This window comes from Mycteria americana, chromosome 9 (genome assembly GCF_035582795.1).
Source record: "Mycteria americana isolate JAX WOST 10 ecotype Jacksonville Zoo and Gardens chromosome 9, USCA_MyAme_1.0, whole genome shotgun sequence".
Taxonomy (NCBI): domain Eukaryota; kingdom Metazoa; phylum Chordata; class Aves; order Ciconiiformes; family Ciconiidae; genus Mycteria; species Mycteria americana.
The window spans coordinates 42481152-42501977 of record NC_134373.1 but is presented as its reverse complement, the minus strand read 5'-3'; the positions used below and the strand labels follow the sequence as shown (position 1 = coordinate 42501977).

The 20826-nt window shown below is 41.8% G+C and overlaps 1 protein-coding gene across 1 annotated transcript in view; it reads left to right on the top strand.

Moving 5' to 3' along the window:
* The window catches only part of NEB (nebulin), a 128945-nt gene that overhangs the window by 37655 nt on the left and 70464 nt on the right, over positions 1-20826 (top strand). The window contains exons 40-65 of the mRNA XM_075511693.1: positions 585-896; positions 1090-1293; positions 1754-1858; positions 2667-2774; positions 3158-3469; positions 3797-4000; positions 4348-4452; positions 4546-4653; positions 5857-6168; positions 6496-6699; positions 7047-7151; positions 7245-7352; positions 10597-10908; positions 11236-11439; positions 11787-11891; positions 11985-12092; positions 13042-13353; positions 14043-14246; positions 15013-15117; positions 15826-15933; positions 16494-16805; positions 17219-17422; positions 17901-18005; positions 18507-18614; positions 19563-19874; positions 20291-20494. Of these exons, the coding sequence (XP_075367808.1) occupies positions 585-896; positions 1090-1293; positions 1754-1858; positions 2667-2774; positions 3158-3469; positions 3797-4000; positions 4348-4452; positions 4546-4653; positions 5857-6168; positions 6496-6699; positions 7047-7151; positions 7245-7352; positions 10597-10908; positions 11236-11439; positions 11787-11891; positions 11985-12092; positions 13042-13353; positions 14043-14246; positions 15013-15117; positions 15826-15933; positions 16494-16805; positions 17219-17422; positions 17901-18005; positions 18507-18614; positions 19563-19874; positions 20291-20494 (4890 nt within the window). The remainder of the gene's footprint in view (positions 1-584; positions 897-1089; positions 1294-1753; positions 1859-2666; positions 2775-3157; positions 3470-3796; positions 4001-4347; positions 4453-4545; positions 4654-5856; positions 6169-6495; positions 6700-7046; positions 7152-7244; positions 7353-10596; positions 10909-11235; positions 11440-11786; positions 11892-11984; positions 12093-13041; positions 13354-14042; positions 14247-15012; positions 15118-15825; positions 15934-16493; positions 16806-17218; positions 17423-17900; positions 18006-18506; positions 18615-19562; positions 19875-20290; positions 20495-20826) is intronic.

The window sequence follows — 20826 nt, the reverse complement described above, 5'->3', positions numbered from 1 at the left end:
TAGAAAGTTAGGAGTTGTCTGCTCTTTTGGATGTTACATTTTCAGAGCAGCAGCAAATTTGGTCCAAGCAGCTGATCCCAGTGCCTATATTGAGAAATCCTCTTTACGACTCTGAAATTGATGTGGTGACACATGTATTGCTGCTATCATCACTTGGTATGAATACAACTCCTGCATTTATGGAAGAGATTTTATTAATCATTGGGAAATGTTTCCAATGCTTAAGCATCTGCATTTTTCATTGCTGATTACTTTACTCATCAAAATATTTCAGCGTGTCAGCCTGTGGGAGTTCTGAACAGTATGACTATATGAATCAGATGGCACAGGAGGCCATTCTTACAGCAATGCACTCTTCCTCTCCAGGGACTCTGTTCATTCCCAGGGAGAGCATTCACTGACACAAAGTGATGCACATTAATCAAGGGGCTACTAAACCTTTACATGAGGTGCCATAACAAGTTGCTCATTTCATTGGTAATGAGAAACATTTAACGGAGTGAATAGATTGATATTTTGCTTATATATTTTACCATTGTCTGTTTCTTACTGTAATTTCAATAATGCAATCTTTGTAATTTTAGTACAAGTACAAAGAAGGTTACCGCAAGCAGCAGGGACATCACATTGGATTCCGCAGCTTACAGGATGATCCTAAGATGTTGTGGTCTATGCAAGTAGCTAAGATGCAGAGTGAGAGGGAGTACAAGAAAGATTTTGAAAAGTGGAAGACAAAGTTTAATATGCCTGTGGATATGTTAGGCTTCCTTCTGGCGAAGAAATGTCAGGAATTGGTTAGCGATATAGACTACAAACACATGCTACACCGCTGGACTTGTCTGCCAGACCAGAATGATGTCACCCAGGCAAAGAGGGTCTACGAACTACAGAGTGATGTAAGCTTCCTCTGGATTTAATTAATTTATTTTTTTGTAAGATATTTACTGCTTATTGAGAAGTATATTTAATAACTCTCTGTTGATGTCAGTATAGATCAGATTGAAGCTAAAATACCAGTTAGTCTTTTAATATGGTTTAATAAATGAGCAGGGAAATAATCTACTATGGTTTTGATTTTTCCTTTAACAGAATCTGTATAAGTCAGATCTACAATGGCTCAGAGGCCTTGGATGGAGTCCTTTAGGATCTTTGGAATCTGAAAAGAACAAGAAAGCTTCTGAAATACTGAGTGAAAAGAAGTACCGGCAGCACCCAGATACTATTAAGTTCACAAGTATCCCAGATGCCATGGATATCGTTTTAGCAAAATCTAATGCCAAAAATAGAAGTGATGTAAGTTGCCTCTAGAGACAGCAACTTGTGATTCAATAAGTGAATACATTAGTATACATTTAGTTAAAAAGATCTCCATATTGGAACATGTGCTTAAAAACATTTACGATCAGTGCCTTACTGCTCAGTTGTCAAGAAGTACTGCATCTTGTTCAGAAGATTAGGGTCTTTAGTGCTGTATAACTTGTTCAGTAATAACTGCAAATAAGACCCTTTACTATGTAGTATGTAAATGTATTGTCATAATGGTGTTTCCTTGACATTTCATGGACGTAAAGAAGAAAAAAAGGCTGTATTTCAGCAAGAAGTCATTGTATTATTTTATTTTAATATCTTGCATTTAGAACATCAAGACAGTACATCTTTGCTTTGCTACTGTAGAGAAAAGGTAAACTGAATTGACTGCTGTGCATGTGAGCCTTTTATCAGCCCAAGTATTTTTGTTTGTGTCTCTTTTCAGATACTGTATAGAGAAGCTTGGGACAAGGACAAGACTCAGGTTCACATCATGCCTGATACTCCTGAAATTTTGCTGGCTAAATCGAACTTAATTAACACCAGTGATGTAAGTTTGTCTCTACAATGTTTCTTTTATGGAATTTGGAATTACCCATTGTGGCTCAAGTTTAAAATGCAGTAGAGTAATTCTGCAATTCTAACAGCTGTAAGCACACCTGTAATCTTTTCCTGTGAAAATTGTTATGCACTGGGAAGCCCTAGTGGAACTGCTAAAATATAAAATGGAAGCGGAATTGCTAGAATATAAAAAATACCAAGAAAATATTCAACACAAGTTAGCAGTTTTCTCTTTCCTCCCTACTGATGATAATAACATTGTAGATATGTGTTCAGTACTTTTTAGTAAGCCTGTCATTCTTGTTAAAGTGTCTGATTATATTGAATTGCCTCTTTAGAATGACATAGGATTATGTAACTTACATCAAATTCCTGCTTATAATGGAAAAAATATAGACTACATGCAAAGGTAAAGAGATGTTAGCAGCTCTATCATAAGAACTCAAGAATACAAAAATAATTGCAATTCAAATTGGGTGTAGAGAATCATGGGGTTGTATTATTCACCTCTGTAGAAGACTCTATGAATCATTCAGATTAATATGCTAAGTAAAAGAAAATTTTGATCTTGAATGAGTTAATCAGAAAACAAACAGATAGTAATTTTTAAATATTTTATATCATCAGTTACAAAATACACATTATTAAAAGCAAGCTATGGAATTTAATTTGATGAATGAAACTGTGTTTGGAATCTCATACTTTATTTTCAGGAATCAGGGGAGGAAAGTTGTAGTATTGAAAAACTCTCTAGGGAGCTTTATTTGCAATAATGACTTTGAATCCTTCTCTAACAGAAACATTACAAGTTAGGATATGAAGAGCTGAAGAAGAAAGGCTACGATCTTCCTCCTGATGCTATACCCCTCAAGTCAGCAAAGGCGTCCAGAGACATAGCTAGTGAAGTAAGTCTTATGGAGTGAAAATAATAGTGGGGCATAGAGCTGGTACACACTTTTGGATAAAGATGATTTTTATTTAAAAGGAGGAGAGGTCTAAGATTTTAACAGTCTTATATTGCTACCCTCCCCAGAGGCTGTATAATTCTTAATGGTGTAAAGTTAATTGAATAAATACAATAATTTAAATGAGGTAGTATATAACTATAGAAAAATCAGTTAATATCTTCTGGACATGCAATAAAAACATGCAAAAAAAATGTTGGCAAAATAGACAAAAAAAATTAAAATATATTACATACGAAAGTGTTAACCACTATATTAACAACAGAGAAATTTAAATTGCAGCTTGAAAACAGGTGATAATTGTTGTTTCTGCATTCAATTAGTACCAATACAAAACTGCATACCGAAAGCAGCTTGGCCACCACATAGGGGCCCGTAACATAGAGGATGATCCGAAGATGATGTGGTCGATGCACGTAGCCAAGATCCAGAGTGACAGGGAGTACAAGAAAGCCTTTGAGAAGACAAAGACACACTTCAGTAGCCCAGTGGACATGCTGGGAGTCGTGTTGGCCAAGAAATGTCAGGAGTTGGTCAGCGACATTGATTACAAGCACACTCTGCATCGGTGGACGTGTCTGCCGGACCAGAACGATGTTGTACAAGCCAGGAAAGTGTACGACCTTCAGAGTGATGTAAGTTATTCTTTACTGGCTGCGTGCAAAGCAGAAGTCTCTCTTGTGTTCTGTTCTGCTGTTGGAGAATGTGCAGGTGGGGAGGAGAGGTCGAGGCCGATTCTGTGAGAGTGAGACTGTGTTGTGGCCGTACTGTCTTGCTGAGAGTTGTAGGCACGGGGAGCCAGGTTGTGGGGAGCTGAGCTTAATGGGATTCCCTTTTGTGGTGGCTGGTGGGTTGACCCGGGGGAATGTGTTTTGTTAGGCAGAGCTTGCCATGGTAGGAGGAGTGGTTGCATGGAGTAAGGAGGTTGCTGAGCCTCTTTGTGTCCTTGCCTGTCCTTTCAGAATGTGTACAAGTCCGACCTTCTGTGGCTGAGGGGCATTGGCTGGTCCCCAAGCGGTTCGCTGGACGATGAGAAGAATAAGAGGGCGAGCCTCATCCTGAGTGACAAGAAGTATCGGCAACACCCGGACACCATCAAATTCACGAGCATTCCTGACTCGATGCCTATGGTTCTGGCAAAGCACAACTCTGAAATCATGAACCAAGTGAGATTTCCTTGTGTTTGCAACCTGAAGGAAATGAGTGCATTTCCCAGGACTCTGGGCTCTCTCCTTCCAGGGCCTGGGTTTGGTTAAAGGCGGGTATTGCATCCTCTTGCATCAGGGATTTGTGTTCCTTGTGGTAGATCAAATTGTCTTTTGTGTGGCTGGAGCAGGGATTGGGTGCAGCGTGGCAAAGGGTGAAGCGTTAGAAAGTTTTTGGACAAGAAACGTCATTTCTGAGTCAGTGCAAAGTAGAGGCCCCTAGCTTCAGTTTGTGGAGCTCATTTGCTCTTTGAGTTTGTTGCCCTGTACTTGCGTGATCTTATTTCACGTTGTACTCATTTTTTCAGCGCTCGTACACATCAGCCTGGGAGAAAGATAAAACCAGTGTTCACATTATGCCGGATACACCTGGTATTTTGCTAGCCCAGCAGAACAAAGTGAACTTCAGTGAGGTAGGTGTTTGAGCTGGGGTTAAGCGTCCGTCCCTGGACGGTGGTGGCCTGGGAAGAAGTGTTGCTTGAGTGGAATGCTTGTTTTTCTTTCAGAAACTGTACAAGCTTGCGATGGAGGAGGACAAGAAGAAGGGCTACGACATGCGGGCAGATGCCATTCCTATCAAGTCTGCTAAAGCTTCTAGAGACATTGCAAGTGATGTAAGTACACAGGAGCCCTTGGCAGCCCATCCTATCGGACAGTTTCCAGGTGCTTGAAGATGAAGCCCAGGGTTTGCAACGTTAGCCGAATGGAGGCAACCCATCACTTGCCTGTCATTACCATTCAGCCAGTCCATACATGTGTTGGTTCTGGAGGGTCTGCCTGTAGCTGTCCCTGCAAGTTATGGGTGTGCAGTGTTGCATGGGAATTTGTAGGCAGTGTGGGGAGAGTAACTGTGGGAGCTGGGTGATGGACATAATCCAAAGCAGCGTCCCTCCTGGGCTTGTGGCAGGGTCTTGTCATGCAACAGGCTGGACTTTTGAGGTGGTGTGCTGCCCTCCGTACTGCCAGTCATTACTCCCCTGATGTTGCAGGTACATAGCTGAGCTGGACATTAGGAAAGAAAACCCAAACCGAGTTTTGTGTTATGACTGGGGCATTTATAATTTATGTCTTTTCTGTGGGCAGGTCCAGTCACTGTAGGCCAGTCATTACTGTGCCCCTGAGTATCTTTTCAGGCCTTAGCTCTGCAGGAGCTGAATTTACTTGCTTATGCGTGGTTCTGTAGTTCAGGTCTGTTCCCTTACTGGAAGGAGATGAGTTCAATCTCTCCTCAGTCTTACTGGACATTCCAGTTAGAGGCAAGGGATAAAGTGTTGTGTTGCCTCTTGTCACTTCCTAAGCTTAGTGGCTGTAGGCCTGCAGCTGAGGACACACACGGGGCTGGGAGAATAAGACTCCTGAGCACTGTGCAGGAGAGCCTGGTGCAGCGGCGTGCGTCAGCTGCTGTGGGCTGTGTGGGTGACTGCAGAAAGGGCTGTGCAGGATGAGGCCCAGGTAGCCTGCTGGAGCGGTCCGTTGGTTTTCGCCAAGTTTTGCATCCTAGCTGCTGAGCTGGCCTCCCAGTGGGGATGCTTAGGTTGCATGGAGACCCTGTCTGCCAGCATGCATCGCTCCTGCTTCCCAAGCTAGTTTGGCTGGAGTTGCTGTCTGGCCTCCGTGTGCCTCCAGTGGCCAGTGTAGGTGTGGGGTGGGATGGAAGTGTAGGACGCAGTAGGGATACACTGCGCTTAGAGGCCTCTTCATGTGGTGATCTTGCCAGGCGCCATTAGCAAAGTGCTTGCTCACGGGCACTGCTACAGAACAGTGTCAGAAGGGAGAACAGCTGTCCTGCAACTTATTGAGCTTCTTTAACCCTGCAGTACAAGTATAAAGAAGGCTATCGCAAGCAGCTTGGCCACCACATAGGGGCCCGTAACATAGAGGATGACCCGAAGATGATGTGGTCGATGCACGTAGCCAAGATCCAGAGTGACAGGGAGTACAAGAAAGCCTTTGAGAAGACAAAGACACACTTCAGTAGCCCAGTGGACATGCTGGGAATCGTGTTGGCCAAGAAATGTCAGGAGTTGGTCAGCGACATTGATTACAAGCACACTCTGCATCGGTGGACGTGTCTGCCGGACCAGAACGATGTTGTACAAGCCAGGAAAGTGTACGACCTTCAGAGTGATGTAAGTTATTCTTTACTGGCTGCGTGCAAAGCAGAAGTCTCTCTTGTGTTCTGTTCTGCTGTTGGAGAATGTGCAGGTGGGGAGGAGAGGTCGAGGCCGATTCTGTGAGAGTGAGACTGTGTTGTGGCCGTACTGTCTTGCTGAGAGTTGTAGGCACGGGGAGCCAGGTTGTGGGGAGCTGAGCTTAATGGGATTCCCTTTTGTGGTGGCTGGTGGGTTGACCTGGGGGAATGTGTTTTGTTAGGCAGAGCTTGCCATGGTAGGAGGAGTGGTTGCATGGAGTAAGGAGGTTGCTGAGCCTCTTTGTGTCCTTGCCTGTCCTTTCAGAATGTGTACAAGTCTGACCTTCTGTGGCTGAGGGGCATTGGCTGGTCCCCAAGCGGTTCGCTGGACGATGAGAAGAATAAGAGGGCGAGCCTCATCCTGAGTGACAAGAAGTATCGGCAACACCCGGACACCATCAAATTCACGAGCATTCCTGACTCGATGCCTATGGTTCTGGCAAAGCACAACTCTGAAATCATGAACCAAGTGAGATTTCCTTGTGTTTGCAACCTGAAGGAAATGAGTGCATTTCCCAGGACTCTGGGCTCTCTCCTTCCAGGGCCTGGGTTTGGTTAAAGGCGGGTATTGCATCCTCTTGCATCAGGGATTTGTGTTCCTTGTGGTAGATCAAATTGTCTTTTGTGTGGCTGGAGCAGGGATTGGGTGCAGCGTGGCAAAGGGTGAAGCGTTAGAAAGTTTTTGGACAAGAAACGTCATTTCTGAGTCAGTGCAAAGTAGAGGCCCCTAGCTTCAGTTTGTGGAGCTCATTTGCTCTTTGAGTTTGTTGCCCTGTACTTGCGTGATCTTATTTCATGTTGTACTCATTTTTTCAGCGCTCGTACACATCAGCCTGGGAGAAAGATAAAACCAGTGTTCACATTATGCCGGATACACCTGGTATTTTGCTAGCCCAGCAGAACAAAGTGAACTTCAGTGAGGTAGGTGTTTGAGCTGGGGTTAAGCGTCCGTCCCTGGACGGTGGTGGCCTGGGAAGAAGTGTTGCTTGAGTGGAATGCTTGTTTTTCTTTCAGAAACTGTATAAGCTTGCGATGGAGGAGGACAAGAAGAAGGGCTACGACATGCGGGCAGATGCCATTCCTATCAAGTCTGCTAAAGCTTCTAGAGACATTGCAAGTGATGTAAGTATACAGGAGCCCTTGGCGGCATGCTCTCCTCAGTCTTACTTGACATTTCAGAAAGAGGCAGGGGAAAAAGTCAAAGCATTATAGAACCATAGAATGGTTTGGGTTGGAAGGGAACTTAAAGATTGTCTAGTTCCAACCCCCCTGCCATGGTCAGGGACACTTTTTACTAGGTGAGGTTGCTCAAAGCTCCATCCAGCCTGGCTTTGAATACTTCCTTTTCAGGGATAGGGCATCCACAGCTTCTCTGGGCAACCTGTTCCCATTTCTCACCACCCTCACAGTAAAGAATTTCTTCCTAATATCTAATCTAAATCTCCCCTCTTTCAGTTTAAAACCATTATCCCTCATCCTATCACTACTCTCCCTCATAAAGAGTCCCTCCCCATCTTTCCTGTAGGCTCCCTTTAAGTACTGGAAGCTATAATTTCTCCCCAGAGGCTTTTCTTCTCTAGGCTAAACAACCCTAACTCTCTTAGCCTATCCTCATAGGGGAGGTGCTACAGGCCCTTGATCATCTTTGTGGCCCTCCTCTGGACCTGCTCGAGCAGGTCCGTGTCTTTCTTATGCTGGGGGTCCCAGAGCTGAACACACTGCTCCAGGTGGGGTCTCATGAGAGCAGAGCAGAGGGGGAGAATCTCCTCCCTCGACCAGCAGGTCATGCTTCTTTTGATGCAGCCCAGGATACGGTTGGCTTTCTGGGCTGCGAGCATGCGTTGCTGGCTCATATTCAGTTTTTCATCCACCAGTACCCCAAGTCCTTCTCTGCAGGGCTGCTCTCGATGCACTCGTTGCACAGCCTGTATCATGTCTGGGGTTTCCTCGACCCAGGTGCAGGACCTTGCACTTGGCCTTGTTGAACTTCTTGAGGTTTGCACAGGCCCACCTTGCTAGCCTGTCAAGGGCCCTCTGGATGGCATCCCTTTCCTCTAGAGTATCAACCACACCCCCAGCCTGGTGTCATCCAGAAACTTGCTGAGGGTGCACTCAATCCCACTGTCCATGTCCCCGACAAAGATGTTAAATAATACTGATCCTAGTACAGACCCCTGAGGGACACTACTCATTACTGGTCTCTACCTGGACATTGAGCCGTTGACCACAACTCTGAGTGTGACCATCCAGCCAATTCCTTATCCACCAAGTGGTCCACCTGTCAAATCCATGTCTCTTCATTTTAGAGACAAGGTTGTTGTACGGGACAGTGTCAAATGCTTTGCACAAGTGCAGGTAGATGATGTCAGTTGCTCTTCCTTTATCCACCAATGCTGTAACCCTGTTGTAGAAGGCCACCAAATGTGTCAGGCACGACTTGCCCTTAGTGAAGCCATGTTGGCTGTCACCAGTCATCTCTCTGTTTTCCATGTGCCTTAGCACAGTTTCCAGGAGGATCTGCTCCATGATCTTGCTGGGCACAGAGGTGAGACTGACCGGCCTGTAGTTCCCTGGGTCTTCCATTTTTCCCTTTTTAAAATGGGGCTTATGTTTCCCCTTTTCCAGTCACTGGGAACTTCACTGGTCTGCCACGACTTTTGAAACATCATGGATAGTGGCTTAGCAGCTTCATCTGCCAGTTCCCTCAGGACCCTCGGATGCATCTCATCAGGTCCCATGGACTTGTGCACACTGAGGTTCCTTAGATGGTCTCGAACCTGATCTTCTCCTACAGGGGGCAGTGCTTCATTCTCCCAGTCCCTGCCTTTGAGTTCAGTGAACTGGGTGGTGTGGCTAGAGCAGTTGCCAGTGAAGACCGAGGCAAAAAGGTTGTTGAGTACCTCAGCCGTCTCCATGTCGGTTGTAGCCAGGTCTCCCATTTCGCTCATCGAGGTGTACAGTTTCTTTCATCTTCCTTTGTTGTCCTGTGTACCTGAAGAAACCCTTGTTATTTTTTACGTCCCTAGCCAAGTTCAGCTCCAGCTGTGCCTTGGCTTTCCTGATCTCCTCTGTGAACTACTGAGCCATAGCCCTATAATCTCCCCAGGATGTGTATCCCTGCCTCCACTGCCTATGCATTTTGGTTTTGTGCTTTAGTTTGGCAAAGAGGTCTCAACTTAGCCAAGCTGGCCTTCTGCCTCCCCTGCCTGACTTCCTGCATGTTGGGATTGACAGGTCTTGCAACTTAAGAAAAATGTCTTTAAATATCTCCCACCTTTCGTTCGCTCCTTTATCTCTGAGGTCAGTGTCCCAAGGGATCCCACTCACTAGCGCCCTAAACAGCTGAAAGTTTACCTTTCCGAGGTTTAGGGTACTGACTCTAATTTTTTTCCTGTCCTGTACCCCTCAACATTGAGAATTCTACCAGAGGATGATTGCTACAGCCCAGGCTAGCTCCAATCTTGACCTCTTCAATAAGTTCTTCCTCATTAGTGAGCAACAGGTACAACAGTGCCTCTTCTGTGGTCAGGCTCTCCATCACCTCTACTAGGAAGTTGTTCTCAACGCATTCCTGTAGTTTCCTGGACTGCTTGCAGTTCGCTGTGCCGCTTTTCCAGCAGATGTTTGGGTGGTTGAAGTCCCATATCAGGATCAGGGCCTGTGAGTGTGATGCTTCCTGCAGCTGAAGAAAGAACTCTTCCTCAACCTCCTCTCCTTGATCAGGTGGACTGTAGTAAACAGCAATCACAAAGTTCCCTTTGTTCGCTTGGTCTCAAATTTTCACCCATAAGCTCTCGACATGCCCATTGCTGAAAAAGTGTCGTGTTGCCTCTTGTCACTTACTAAGCTTAGTGGCTGTAGGCCTGCAGCTGAGGACACACACGGGGCTGGGAGAATAAGACTCCTGAGCACTGTGCAGGAGAGCCTGGTGCAGCGGCGTGCGTCAGCTGCTGTGGGCTGTGTGGGTGACTGCAGAAAGGGCTGTGCAGGATGAGGCCCAGGTTGCCTGCTGGAGCAGTCCGTTGGTTTTCGCCAAGTTTTGCATCCTAGCTGCTGAGCTGGCCTCCCAGTGGGGATGCTTAGGTTGCGTGGAGACCCTGTCTGCCAGCATGCATCGCTCCTGCTTCCCGAGCTAGTTTGGCTGGAGTTGCTGTCTGGCCTCCGTGTGCCTCCAGTGGCCAGTGTAGGTGTGGGGTGGGATGGAAGTGTAGGACGCAGTAGGGATACACTGCGCTTAGAGGCCTCTTCATGTGGTGATCTTGCCAGGCGCCATTAGCAAAGTGCTTGCTCAGGGGCACTGCTACAGAACAGTGTCAGAAGGGAGAACAGCTGTCCTGCAACTTATTGAGCTTCTTTAACCCTGCAGTACAAGTATAAAGAAGGCTATCGCAAGCAGCTTGGCCACCACATAGGGGCCCGTAACATAGAGGATGACCCGAAGATGATGTGGTCGATGCACGTAGCCAAGATCCAGAGTGACAGGGAGTACAAGAAAGCCTTTGAGAAGACAAAGACACACTTCAGTAGCCCAGTGGACATGCTGGGAATCGTGTTGGCCAAGAAATGTCAGGAGTTGGTCAGCGACATTGATTACAAGCACACTCTGCATCGGTGGACGTGTCTGCCGGACCAGAACGATGTTGTACAAGCCAGGAAAGTGTACGACCTTCAGAGTGATGTAAGTTATTCTTTACTGGCTGTGTGCAAAGCAGAAGTCTCTCTTGTGTTCTGTTCTGCTGTTGGAGAATGTGCAGGTGGGGAGGAGAGGTCGAGGCCGATTCTGTGAGAGTGAGACTGTGTTGTGGCCGTACTGTCTTGCTGAGAGTTGTAGGCACGGGGAGCCAGGTTGTGGGGAGCTGAGCTTAATGGGATTCCCTTTTGTGGTGGCTGGTGGGTTGACCTGGGGGAATGTGTTTTGTTAGGCAGAGCTTGCCATGGTAGGAGGAGTGGTTGCATGGAGTAAGGAGGTTGCTGAGCCTCTTTGTGTCCTTGCCTGTCCTTTCAGAATGTGTACAAGTCTGACCTTCTGTGGCTGAGGGGCATTGGCTGGTCCCCAAGCGGTTCGCTGGACGATGAGAAGAATAAGAGGGCGAGCCTCATCCTGAGTGACAAGAAGTATCGGCAACACCCGGACACCATCAAATTCACGAGCATTCCTGACTCGATGCCTATGGTTCTGGCAAAGCACAACTCTGAAATCATGAACCAAGTGAGATTTCCTTGTGTTTGCAACCTGAAGGAAATGAGTGCATTTCCCAGGACTCTGGGCTCTCTCCTTCCAGGGCCTGGGTTTGGTTAAAGGCGGGTATTGCATCCTCTTGCATCAGGGATTTGTGTTCCTTGTGGTAGATCAAATTGTCTTTTGTGTGGCTGGAGCAGGGATTGGGTGCAGCGTGGCAAAGGGTGAAGCGTTAGAAAGTTTTTGGACAAGAAACGTCATTTCTGAGTCAGTGCAAAGTAGAGGCCCCTAGCTTCAGTTTGTGGAGCTCATTTGCTCTTTGAGTTTGTTGCCCTGTACTTGCGTGATCTTATTTCACGTTGTACTCATTTTTTCAGCGCTCGTACACATCAGCCTGGGAGAAAGATAAAACCAGTGTTCACATTATGCCGGATACACCTGGTATTTTGCTAGCCCAGCAGAACAAAGTGAACTTCAGTGAGGTAGGTGTTTGAGCTGGGGTTAAGCGTCCGTCCCTGGACGGTGTTGGCCTGGGAAGAAGTGTTGCTTGAGTGGAATGCTTGTTTTTCTTTCAGAAACTGTACAAGCTTGCGATGGAGGAGGACAAGAAGAAGGGCTACGACATGCGGGCAGATGCCATTCCTATCAAGTCTGCTAAAGCTTCTAGAGACATTGCAAGTGATGTAAGTACACAGGAGCCCTTGGCAGCCCATCCTATTGGACAGTTTCCAGGTGCTTGAAGATGAAGCCCAGGGTTTGCAACGTTAGCCGAATGGAGGCAACCCATCACTTGCCTGTCATTACCATTCAGCCAGTCCATACATGTGTTGGTTCTGGAGGGTCTGCCTGTAGCTGTCCCTGCAAGTTATGGGTGTGCAGTGTTGCATGGGAATTTGTAGGCAGTGTGGGGAGAGTAACTGTGGGAGCTGGGTGATGGACATAATCCAAAGCAGCGTCCCTCCTGGGCTTGTGGCAGGGTCTTGTCATGCAACAGGCTGGACTTTTGAGGTGGTGTGCTGCCCTCCGTACTGCCAGTCATTACTCCCCTGATGTTGCAGGTACATAGCTGAGCTGGACATTAGGAAAGAAAACCCAAACGAAGCTTTTCTGTAAAAATAAAGGCAGTATAAAAGGGTTTTTTTGTTGTTATTTTTAGGTATTAATTTCAAAGTTTATTTCATATATGTGTTTGATATCTCTACCTAACCTTCCAGGTCTGTCTCTATGCTCTTCCAGTTTTTGTCTCCTGAATGGTTTGAATAGGAGTTTATTTGGCTATCGTGCTTGAAAGTCACTAATTGATTCTTTATGTAGGCGATATTTTTTGAACTTCAGGCCTTTTATATTGCTGCTATAACTTGAGACTTTTTTTACTCTCAGTTTACTGAGTAGCAGCTCTTAATGTGTAGGCCATGGCGTTTCTTCAATAATGTGAAAGTCCTATCAGGCAGGTAATCTTATGTGAATCCTTTTGTAGCTCTACACTGCAGTTCATCAACTGAATACTTTCTCACTCTAAAGTCTCTGATACTAAGTTTCAGATACTAAGTTCTCTGGAGGTTGTGCCACAGGGACTGCTAGGGACATAAAGAAAACTAAACTAAAACTCACTGAACATTTTATTGCCTATAGTACAAGTATAAGGAAGGCTATCGCAAGCAGCTTGGCCACCATATTGGAGCCCGTAACATAGAGGACGATCCGAAGATGATGTGGTCGATGCACGTAGCCAAGATCCAGAGTGACAGGGAGTACAAGAAAGCCTTTGAGAAGACAAAGACACATTTCAGTAGCCCAGTGGACATGCTGGGAATCGTGTTGGCCAAGAAATGTCAGGAGTTGGTCAGCGACATTGATTACAAGCACTATCTGCATCAGTGGATCTGTCTGCCAGACCAGAATGATGTTATCCATGCTAAAAAAGCCTATGATCTACAGAGTGATGTGAGTACTTGCTGATAAGTGTTGGAGTTCTAAAGTGTATGTAATTTCCTTGGAATATAAACTATAGAATCTGCTTGAACTGCCTCTCTCATATAGTGTTTTTTCACATTGCATTTTGATTTACCTATTCCAAGCAAGTTCATAAGATTTTTAGGAGTCAGTGAATCTGTGTGTAAGGAAGGTTGAGTATTATGAAGGTTTATATACAGCTAATCAGTTAGCCAAATAGTAGAATTAGCTGCATATAATCCTTCATAATAGACAATCTTAATACCTTTATATGCAGATTAACTGCATATAAAGAGGAAATTGCCTAGTATGACTTTTTTTTTCATTGCATAATTTTAGTGGAGAGAATTCCTTTGTTCTATCTTGGAGAAAATGGTTTAAATTAAGACCTGCTGTTCCTAGTGGGTGACCATTTATTTGTTGGGAACAAATGTTACAGGAAAAGTTTATACTGACTTTCAGGGGTTTGTTTTAATCCCATTACTCTTTGACCATTCCCAACATGTTCCCATGTATTGAAGACAGATAAGGGATCTGAATCTAGGTTGCTAACAGAGATTGTTTTGCAGATTGAACTAGGTGGAGGGCAACTTACAGAAAGTAAGCATTAGTTGCATGGTATATATGAAATGTTTAACTGGCAATATTAATGAGAAAACTGTCTTTGTATTTTGTGATAGAATTGCTACAAATCTGACCTTGAATGGCTGCGGGGCATTGGTTGGGTCCCAATTGGTTCCTTGGAAGTTGAAAAAGCCAAGAAGGCAGGGGAGATCTTGAGTGAGAAACTATACCGTCAGCCTCCGGACACAATCAAGTTTACTAGCGTCACTGATTCTCTAGAGATGGTCTTAGCCAAGCAGAATGCAGAGACGATGAATAAGGTGAGTCTTGATTCGATAAGGTGACGCGTCGGCAGTCTCCGCCTAAACCCTGGAGACAGACCTAGAAATACAGATGTGTGGTTGCTGTGTGAGATTTCAGCACAGATAGGCTTTACAAGTGTAGGTTACATTCTTGGTAATCAACAGGTAACTTATTTTCAGCAAGTGCTAATTTAATAATATCTTCCAAGTTACCAAGTTAAATTGGAATTATCACTTGTGAAGCTTTCCACATACTCTACTCTATATCTAGTAATGTGTTACCTAACTTTCATCTAATTTTTAATGTAGCAATTTGTCTAACAAATGTAATAATTTATCAAGTTTATCTAGTAATCTAATAATTAATAAACTACTTGTTTTAGGGCAGTCTTTGAAATATCTGTATTTTAAACAATTCAGCATAGTGCTTAAAATATAGGAGTTTTTCTGAATCTGTAGCCCTGATCTCAATCCTATTTATGTCACTAAAACCATTTCCTCTTTCAAACAGGCCTTGTTCTTAGAGTTTAGCTCTCTGTGTGTCTGATTAGCATTCTGTGCCGTTTTTCTAAACATTTTTTTTAACATAATTTTTTTCAGGTTACTCATTCTTAACTTGGACATTAAGTATCTAGAGGAGTGAATATAAAATCTCATTGCTATATAAGGAATAAGGATTTTTTAGACTGGGAGTACAGATCTGTAATTCTTTGTATGTTTTAGAAGATCTCCAAGTAGTCACTGGTTTTTTTTCCCCCTTTAACATGCGTTATTTTTCCTGCAGCGTTTATATACTGAGGCCTGGGATAAAGACAAGACACAAATCCACATAATGCCTGACACACCTGAAATCACACTGGCAAAACAGAACATGCAAAACTACAGTGTGGTGAGTGTGTTAGCTCTCCAAATGTAACCGGTCTGTTTCATAGCTGGAGCGTCAGTATTCTGATAAACCTTATATAGATGATACCATCAGTTTCTTTAAGTAATCCCCAATATTTATCCTCAAAACTGTGACTTTAAAAACATCGTTTGCATATTTGTACAGTAGTGCATACGTACAACAGTGAGTACTATTGGCAATAAATTCCATGAGAAGTTATGTGTCTCCAGTGAATTTCTGGGAGTCGTTTCTGCCAGCATGCATACTGTTGGGAAGGCACAAAATTAATTCCAACATTGGAAATACCAAAAAAGTAATTTCCAGCACAATTCTGAAGAGCAGTGATCCCAGTGTTCAATGTTAGTTTAGGCAAATAAATTCACATCAGTGAGAGGTGGCTTTAAAAAGTAGTTTTACTCCACTTGCATAGAAGAATAGCTTATCTCTAAAATTGTAGTCAATGTTATGTTATTTAAAGTATTGAAAGAAAAAAATCATTAGCTAATGTATTTAGTAAAGATTTTCCTTTGGTATGAATTCGTATCAGCTACTGATCTGGGGCTTTGAGTTAAGAAAGTTAGATAAAATTGGGTTAGAATAAATCTTAACACAAGTTTTTAAATCTACTCTACTTGCAAGCAGTTTGTTTTGCATAGAATGTAATATATGGAACTTACTTACATGAATCTCATTGTTTAATTCTTCCCCTAGAACCTCTACAAACAGGCCATGGAAGAAGGAAAAAAGAAAGGCTATGATTTGAGAAGTGATGCTATCCCCATTCAAGCTGCCAAAGCATCCAGGGAAATTGCCAGTGATGTAAGAAACTACTTTTTTGTTTCTTTGTGTGGTGACATCTGATCTCTGCAACCTGAAAGTTATCAGCTGGATGCTGTAAAAGGCATTTCAGTTAAACTGTGATCTCAAATAATAGATTTTTGGAAGCAAATTATTGTATATGTTTAAAGACTTAATTGTAAAAAATAAATGTTGAGAAGTTATAAGGACAATATAATGCTGCTATCATCTCAGTTTTATAGCTCATAAAGCTGTACCTATAATTAAATCTAAACAGTATGTATCTTGTTATATTTAATAAGGAATAAATATATTTAATAAGGAGAGGATTATTTCTCACTAATATCAGGGAAGAGTGTTTTTTCAAAAAAACTTACTTAAAAATCTCTAGGGTTCTAACTCAAATCTCAAAAATTTAATGTAAGAATCCATGTTATTAGCCTCAGAATTGCTTTGACAGTTTGGTTTTTTTGACTGTAGGTTATAGAGAAATTTGGAGAGTTTATTATTAGAAATATTTAATATGATTAACTGATATTTAGAGGTGATATCAAAATATAATATTTTGATTTATATTTCAGTACAAATACAAAGAAGGCTATCGCAAGCAGCTTGGCCACCACATAGGGGCCCGTAACATAGAGGATGATCCAAAGATGATGTGGTCGATGCATGTAGCCAAGATCCAGAGTGACAGGGAGTACAAGAAAGCCTTTGAGAAGACAAAGACACACTTCAGTAGCCCAGTGGACATGCTGGGAATCGTGTTGGCCAAGAAATGTCAGGAGTTGGTCAGCGACATTGATTACAAGCACTATCTGCATCAGTGGATCTGTCTGCCAGACCAGAATGATGTTATCCATGCTAAGAAGGCCTATGACCTACAGAGTGATGTAAGCTCTTTTTGATTTAATTTTTGGTGAGGGATGTATGTGATATTTTACATAGGTGGAACAGGCCATCACATACCAATGTGGTAGAACCAAATTTTCAGGACTTATTTTTAAGTTTCACAGCTAATTGAAGCTCAGATCTCCAATAGGATATGTTAACTAATTGATATTTGAATTAAATTCTGTAATTCCAGAATTTGGGCTATTTATCATTTGCCATTCTGTGAAACTTGGTTAGTGGTTTCACTGTTAATGCAGATGAAATGCAGGGTTTTTTTCTAAGATTTTCTCTAGGGTTTTGAATTTATTTGAATTAAAAGTTGATAGTGAGGTTACTTAACTGTGAAAAGATGCACCATGTAAATTGCATTATTATTATTATTAGAATAACCTGTGTATTTTTTTTGTGATAGAATTGCTACAAATCTGACCTTGAATGGCTGCGGGGCATTGGTTGGGTCCCAATTGGTTCCTTGGAAGTTGAAAAAGCCAAGAAGGCAGGGGAGATCTTGAGTGAGAAACTATACCGTCAGCCTCCGGACACAATCAAGTTTACTAGCGTCACTGATTCTCTAGAGATGGTCTTAGCCAAGCAGAATGCAGAGACGATGAATAAGGTGAGTCTTGATTCGATAAGGTAACGCGTCAGCAGTCTCCGCCTAAACCCTGGAGACAGGCCTAGAAATACAATGATCACAAGAAATGCTGAAGTTCAGAGATGATGTATTTTCAAATAGTGTGCTCTGTTTATTTCAATCAAAACCATTCGGCCATGTAGTGGAAGACTCAACTTTGTCATGATATTCTGCATAGTACATTTTAATCTTTTCTTTGACATGTCTGGCAGTGAGCAGTAATAATGCTTTGGTTTATTCGTTATTCTTCAGTAATGTGGCAGTTTTCTAAGTTTTGTTAAATTTCCTCGGATAAATTCTCTTTTTAATAATGGTATCTCTACCTGATTAAATACATAACTGTTTATCCATGCTATATTTCTTATAATTTTACCCTAGTATGCTCTATGTTTTACCTGATTAATGAGATATTAACTTGGTTTGGAATGCAATATTAATCTCTTCCTGTATTCTTTCTTAGCGTTTATATACTGAAGCATGGAATAAAGATAAGACCATGGTTCATGTCATGCCTGACACACCAGAAATCCTGCAAGCTAAACAAAACCAATTAAACTACAGTCAGGTGAGTAAAACTGTAGAGTTGAGAGAATTAAAGGATTTCTGGCAAGTCCAATTTTGTCATCTCTGACTTTTAATTAATATTATAGTATTGTCGAGTTGTTTAGTTTCACAAATTGCCAGCTCCACTGCTAAAATCGGAGTTGTTCTTTTGCTAAAATTTACCTCCTGGGTATCTAATTGGGCTTTTAAAATATATTATCTGCCATAGATGAGAAATCATTTCTATAGCAAGGTATGGAAATAAGTAATTTAACTTTTAGAATATTCCTTTCTTTGCCTTCCCTAAATGATTTCCAGTTTCCAAGTGTCTACAATACAATTACAAGATCTTTGAAATCTTCATTTTTTTATTTTCTAGAGAAGATAGAGCTGTGTTCAGATATTTGAGTTGTCTGAACATTAACAATATCATTTAGGGACTTAATTTGTTTTATTACACAGATGTGCTTAACTGAAGTGTAATTTTGTTTTTGAAACAAAAATGTGAATATTTTTCTCACAGAAAATGTACAAACTAGCTTTGGAGGAATCGAAGAAGAAGGGTCATGATTTGCGTTTTGATGCCATTCCTATTCAAGCTGCCAGAGCATCAAGAGAGATTGCCAGTGATGTAAGCAGTTTTTTTATTATGTGTGTATGGATTTGGTAATGGAAAAGAATGAGAATGTTTATTCCATTGTTTGTTAATGTAATACCTTAAGTTTATAAACTAGATAATACTGAAATCCGGTGATTCTACTGCATGCCTTTAGTACATGAAAGGAATGGATAGCCAGTATTTTTATGCATGAGGTATATATCACAGACATAAATAAATAATATGAGGATTATTTCTGTGCCCACTGTAATAGTTCCATTGATGTCCATGGATGTTTAAGTAGGATGATCAGCAAGGCATACGAGTCTATGCTAGAGTTAGTCAAATTAATTTCTGATTCAAAATAGGAAATACTTTAAAATCTCTCCCCAAAATAGATATATTAGTAAATCAATACTAAAAGTTCTAAATTGTTGTCTTTTCCAGCGGAAAAAGTAGTTCTTTTGAAGTGTCATGTTGAAATTCAAGATGTCTGAATACAAAAACAGGAAAAAAAAATACGCAGTGACTGACAGGTTTTGTTTCTGGGGTGAGAAAACATCACTAAGAGACAGAGGATAACATTTTTTATGCTCCTTGTTTTTCTATCAAGATTGATATTTAAACTGTTAGTATTAAGACCAACTCAGACTATCTTCATCGAGGTGTTTTGTAATAAGCTTTTAAAATAACTTAATCTTTACATTTTAATCTTTATAGTAAAAGAATGTGGAATATCAAACTTGTTAGTAAGTATGTGAAATTAAATGTTTAGTTTATTGAAAGTGTGATATAGTTATATAAAAAATCAGAGATAATTATATCTGTAAGAAAAATCCTTTTCATGTGAAAATTAATAAAACAGTAGAAAGACCTAAATCACATTTTTCTCTAAAAAAAATTTCATTATTATGTTAAACTGTGTGAATTATTTATTAATTTATAAATATACCATGTGAATATGAATATACTTTATTTCAGTACAAATACAAAGAAGGCTATCGCAAGCAGCTTGGCCACCATATAGGGGCCCGTAACATAGAGGATGACCCGAAGATGATGTGGTCGATGCACGTAGCCAAGATCCAGAGTGACAGGGAGTACAAGAAAGCCTTTGAGAAGACAAAGACACACTTCAGTAGCCCAGTGGACATGCTGGGAATCGTGTTGGCCAAGAAATGTCAGGAGTTGGTCAGCGACATTGATTACAAGCACTATCTGCATCAGTGGATCTGTCTGCCAGACCAGAATGATGTTATCCATGCTAAGAAGGCCTATGACCTACAGAGTGATGTGAGTAAATCATTACATTTGTAATACATAATTAAATATACTGGGTCTTGTACAATATAATTTTTAAAAGATATATTATATGCCTTAGTCGCATGCATCAGACATGTTGATAGAGGTGAAATGTTTAATATTCTATCATCAACTTTATGTTTAATTCTATTTTCTCAGTCCTTAGCCTGCGGTCTAATTTGTGTGTAACTCTGGTATTTGTGGAGTTCTTCAATAACTCTATTCTTTTTCTTATTTAATAATTATTTTACTAAATCTTCAAAAATAACAATTGTTTTCAAAACCATATCCTGCTACTATGCAGAAATATATACAATTGTTCATATAGACTAGAGTATGCTTATTTATAATTATTTTAACATTTGATAACACTTGCACATATGTAATGAACTTTCAAATTTTTTCAGGCTGTTTACAAATCAGACCTGGAATGGCTAAGAGGTATTGGATGGGTTCCTATTGGTTCCGTGGAAGTTGAGAAAGCCAAGAAAGCTGGAGAAATCCTGAGTGAAAGGAAGTATCGTCAACCAGCAGACCAAATTAAATTTACTAGTGTGACAGATTCTTTGGCCATGGTCTTAGCTAAGCAAAATGCTGAGATAATGAACAAGGTGAGGGTTTCTTTTTTTTTTTGTCAAAATCACTAGTATTACTAGCTAACAGAACTTGTTCATGAGATGAAAAATACAAAATACAAAGTAAGACTAAACACTTTCGTTGTGCACTTAGAGAAAACGAATGTCCAAATTCAGCCTTTGCACAGGAAATCTCTTATCTCATGGCTCTGTCTGAACTGAACACTAGGTAAAAATGTCCAGAAAAAATTCACCTAGATCACATATTTTTCAAGAGTAATACTAAAAATTTTGGTGAGTTTCCCTCTTCCTCCCATCTCTGCTGAAATCCTATTTTTAAATGTTTGTTTGGTATGGTTTTTCTGTTT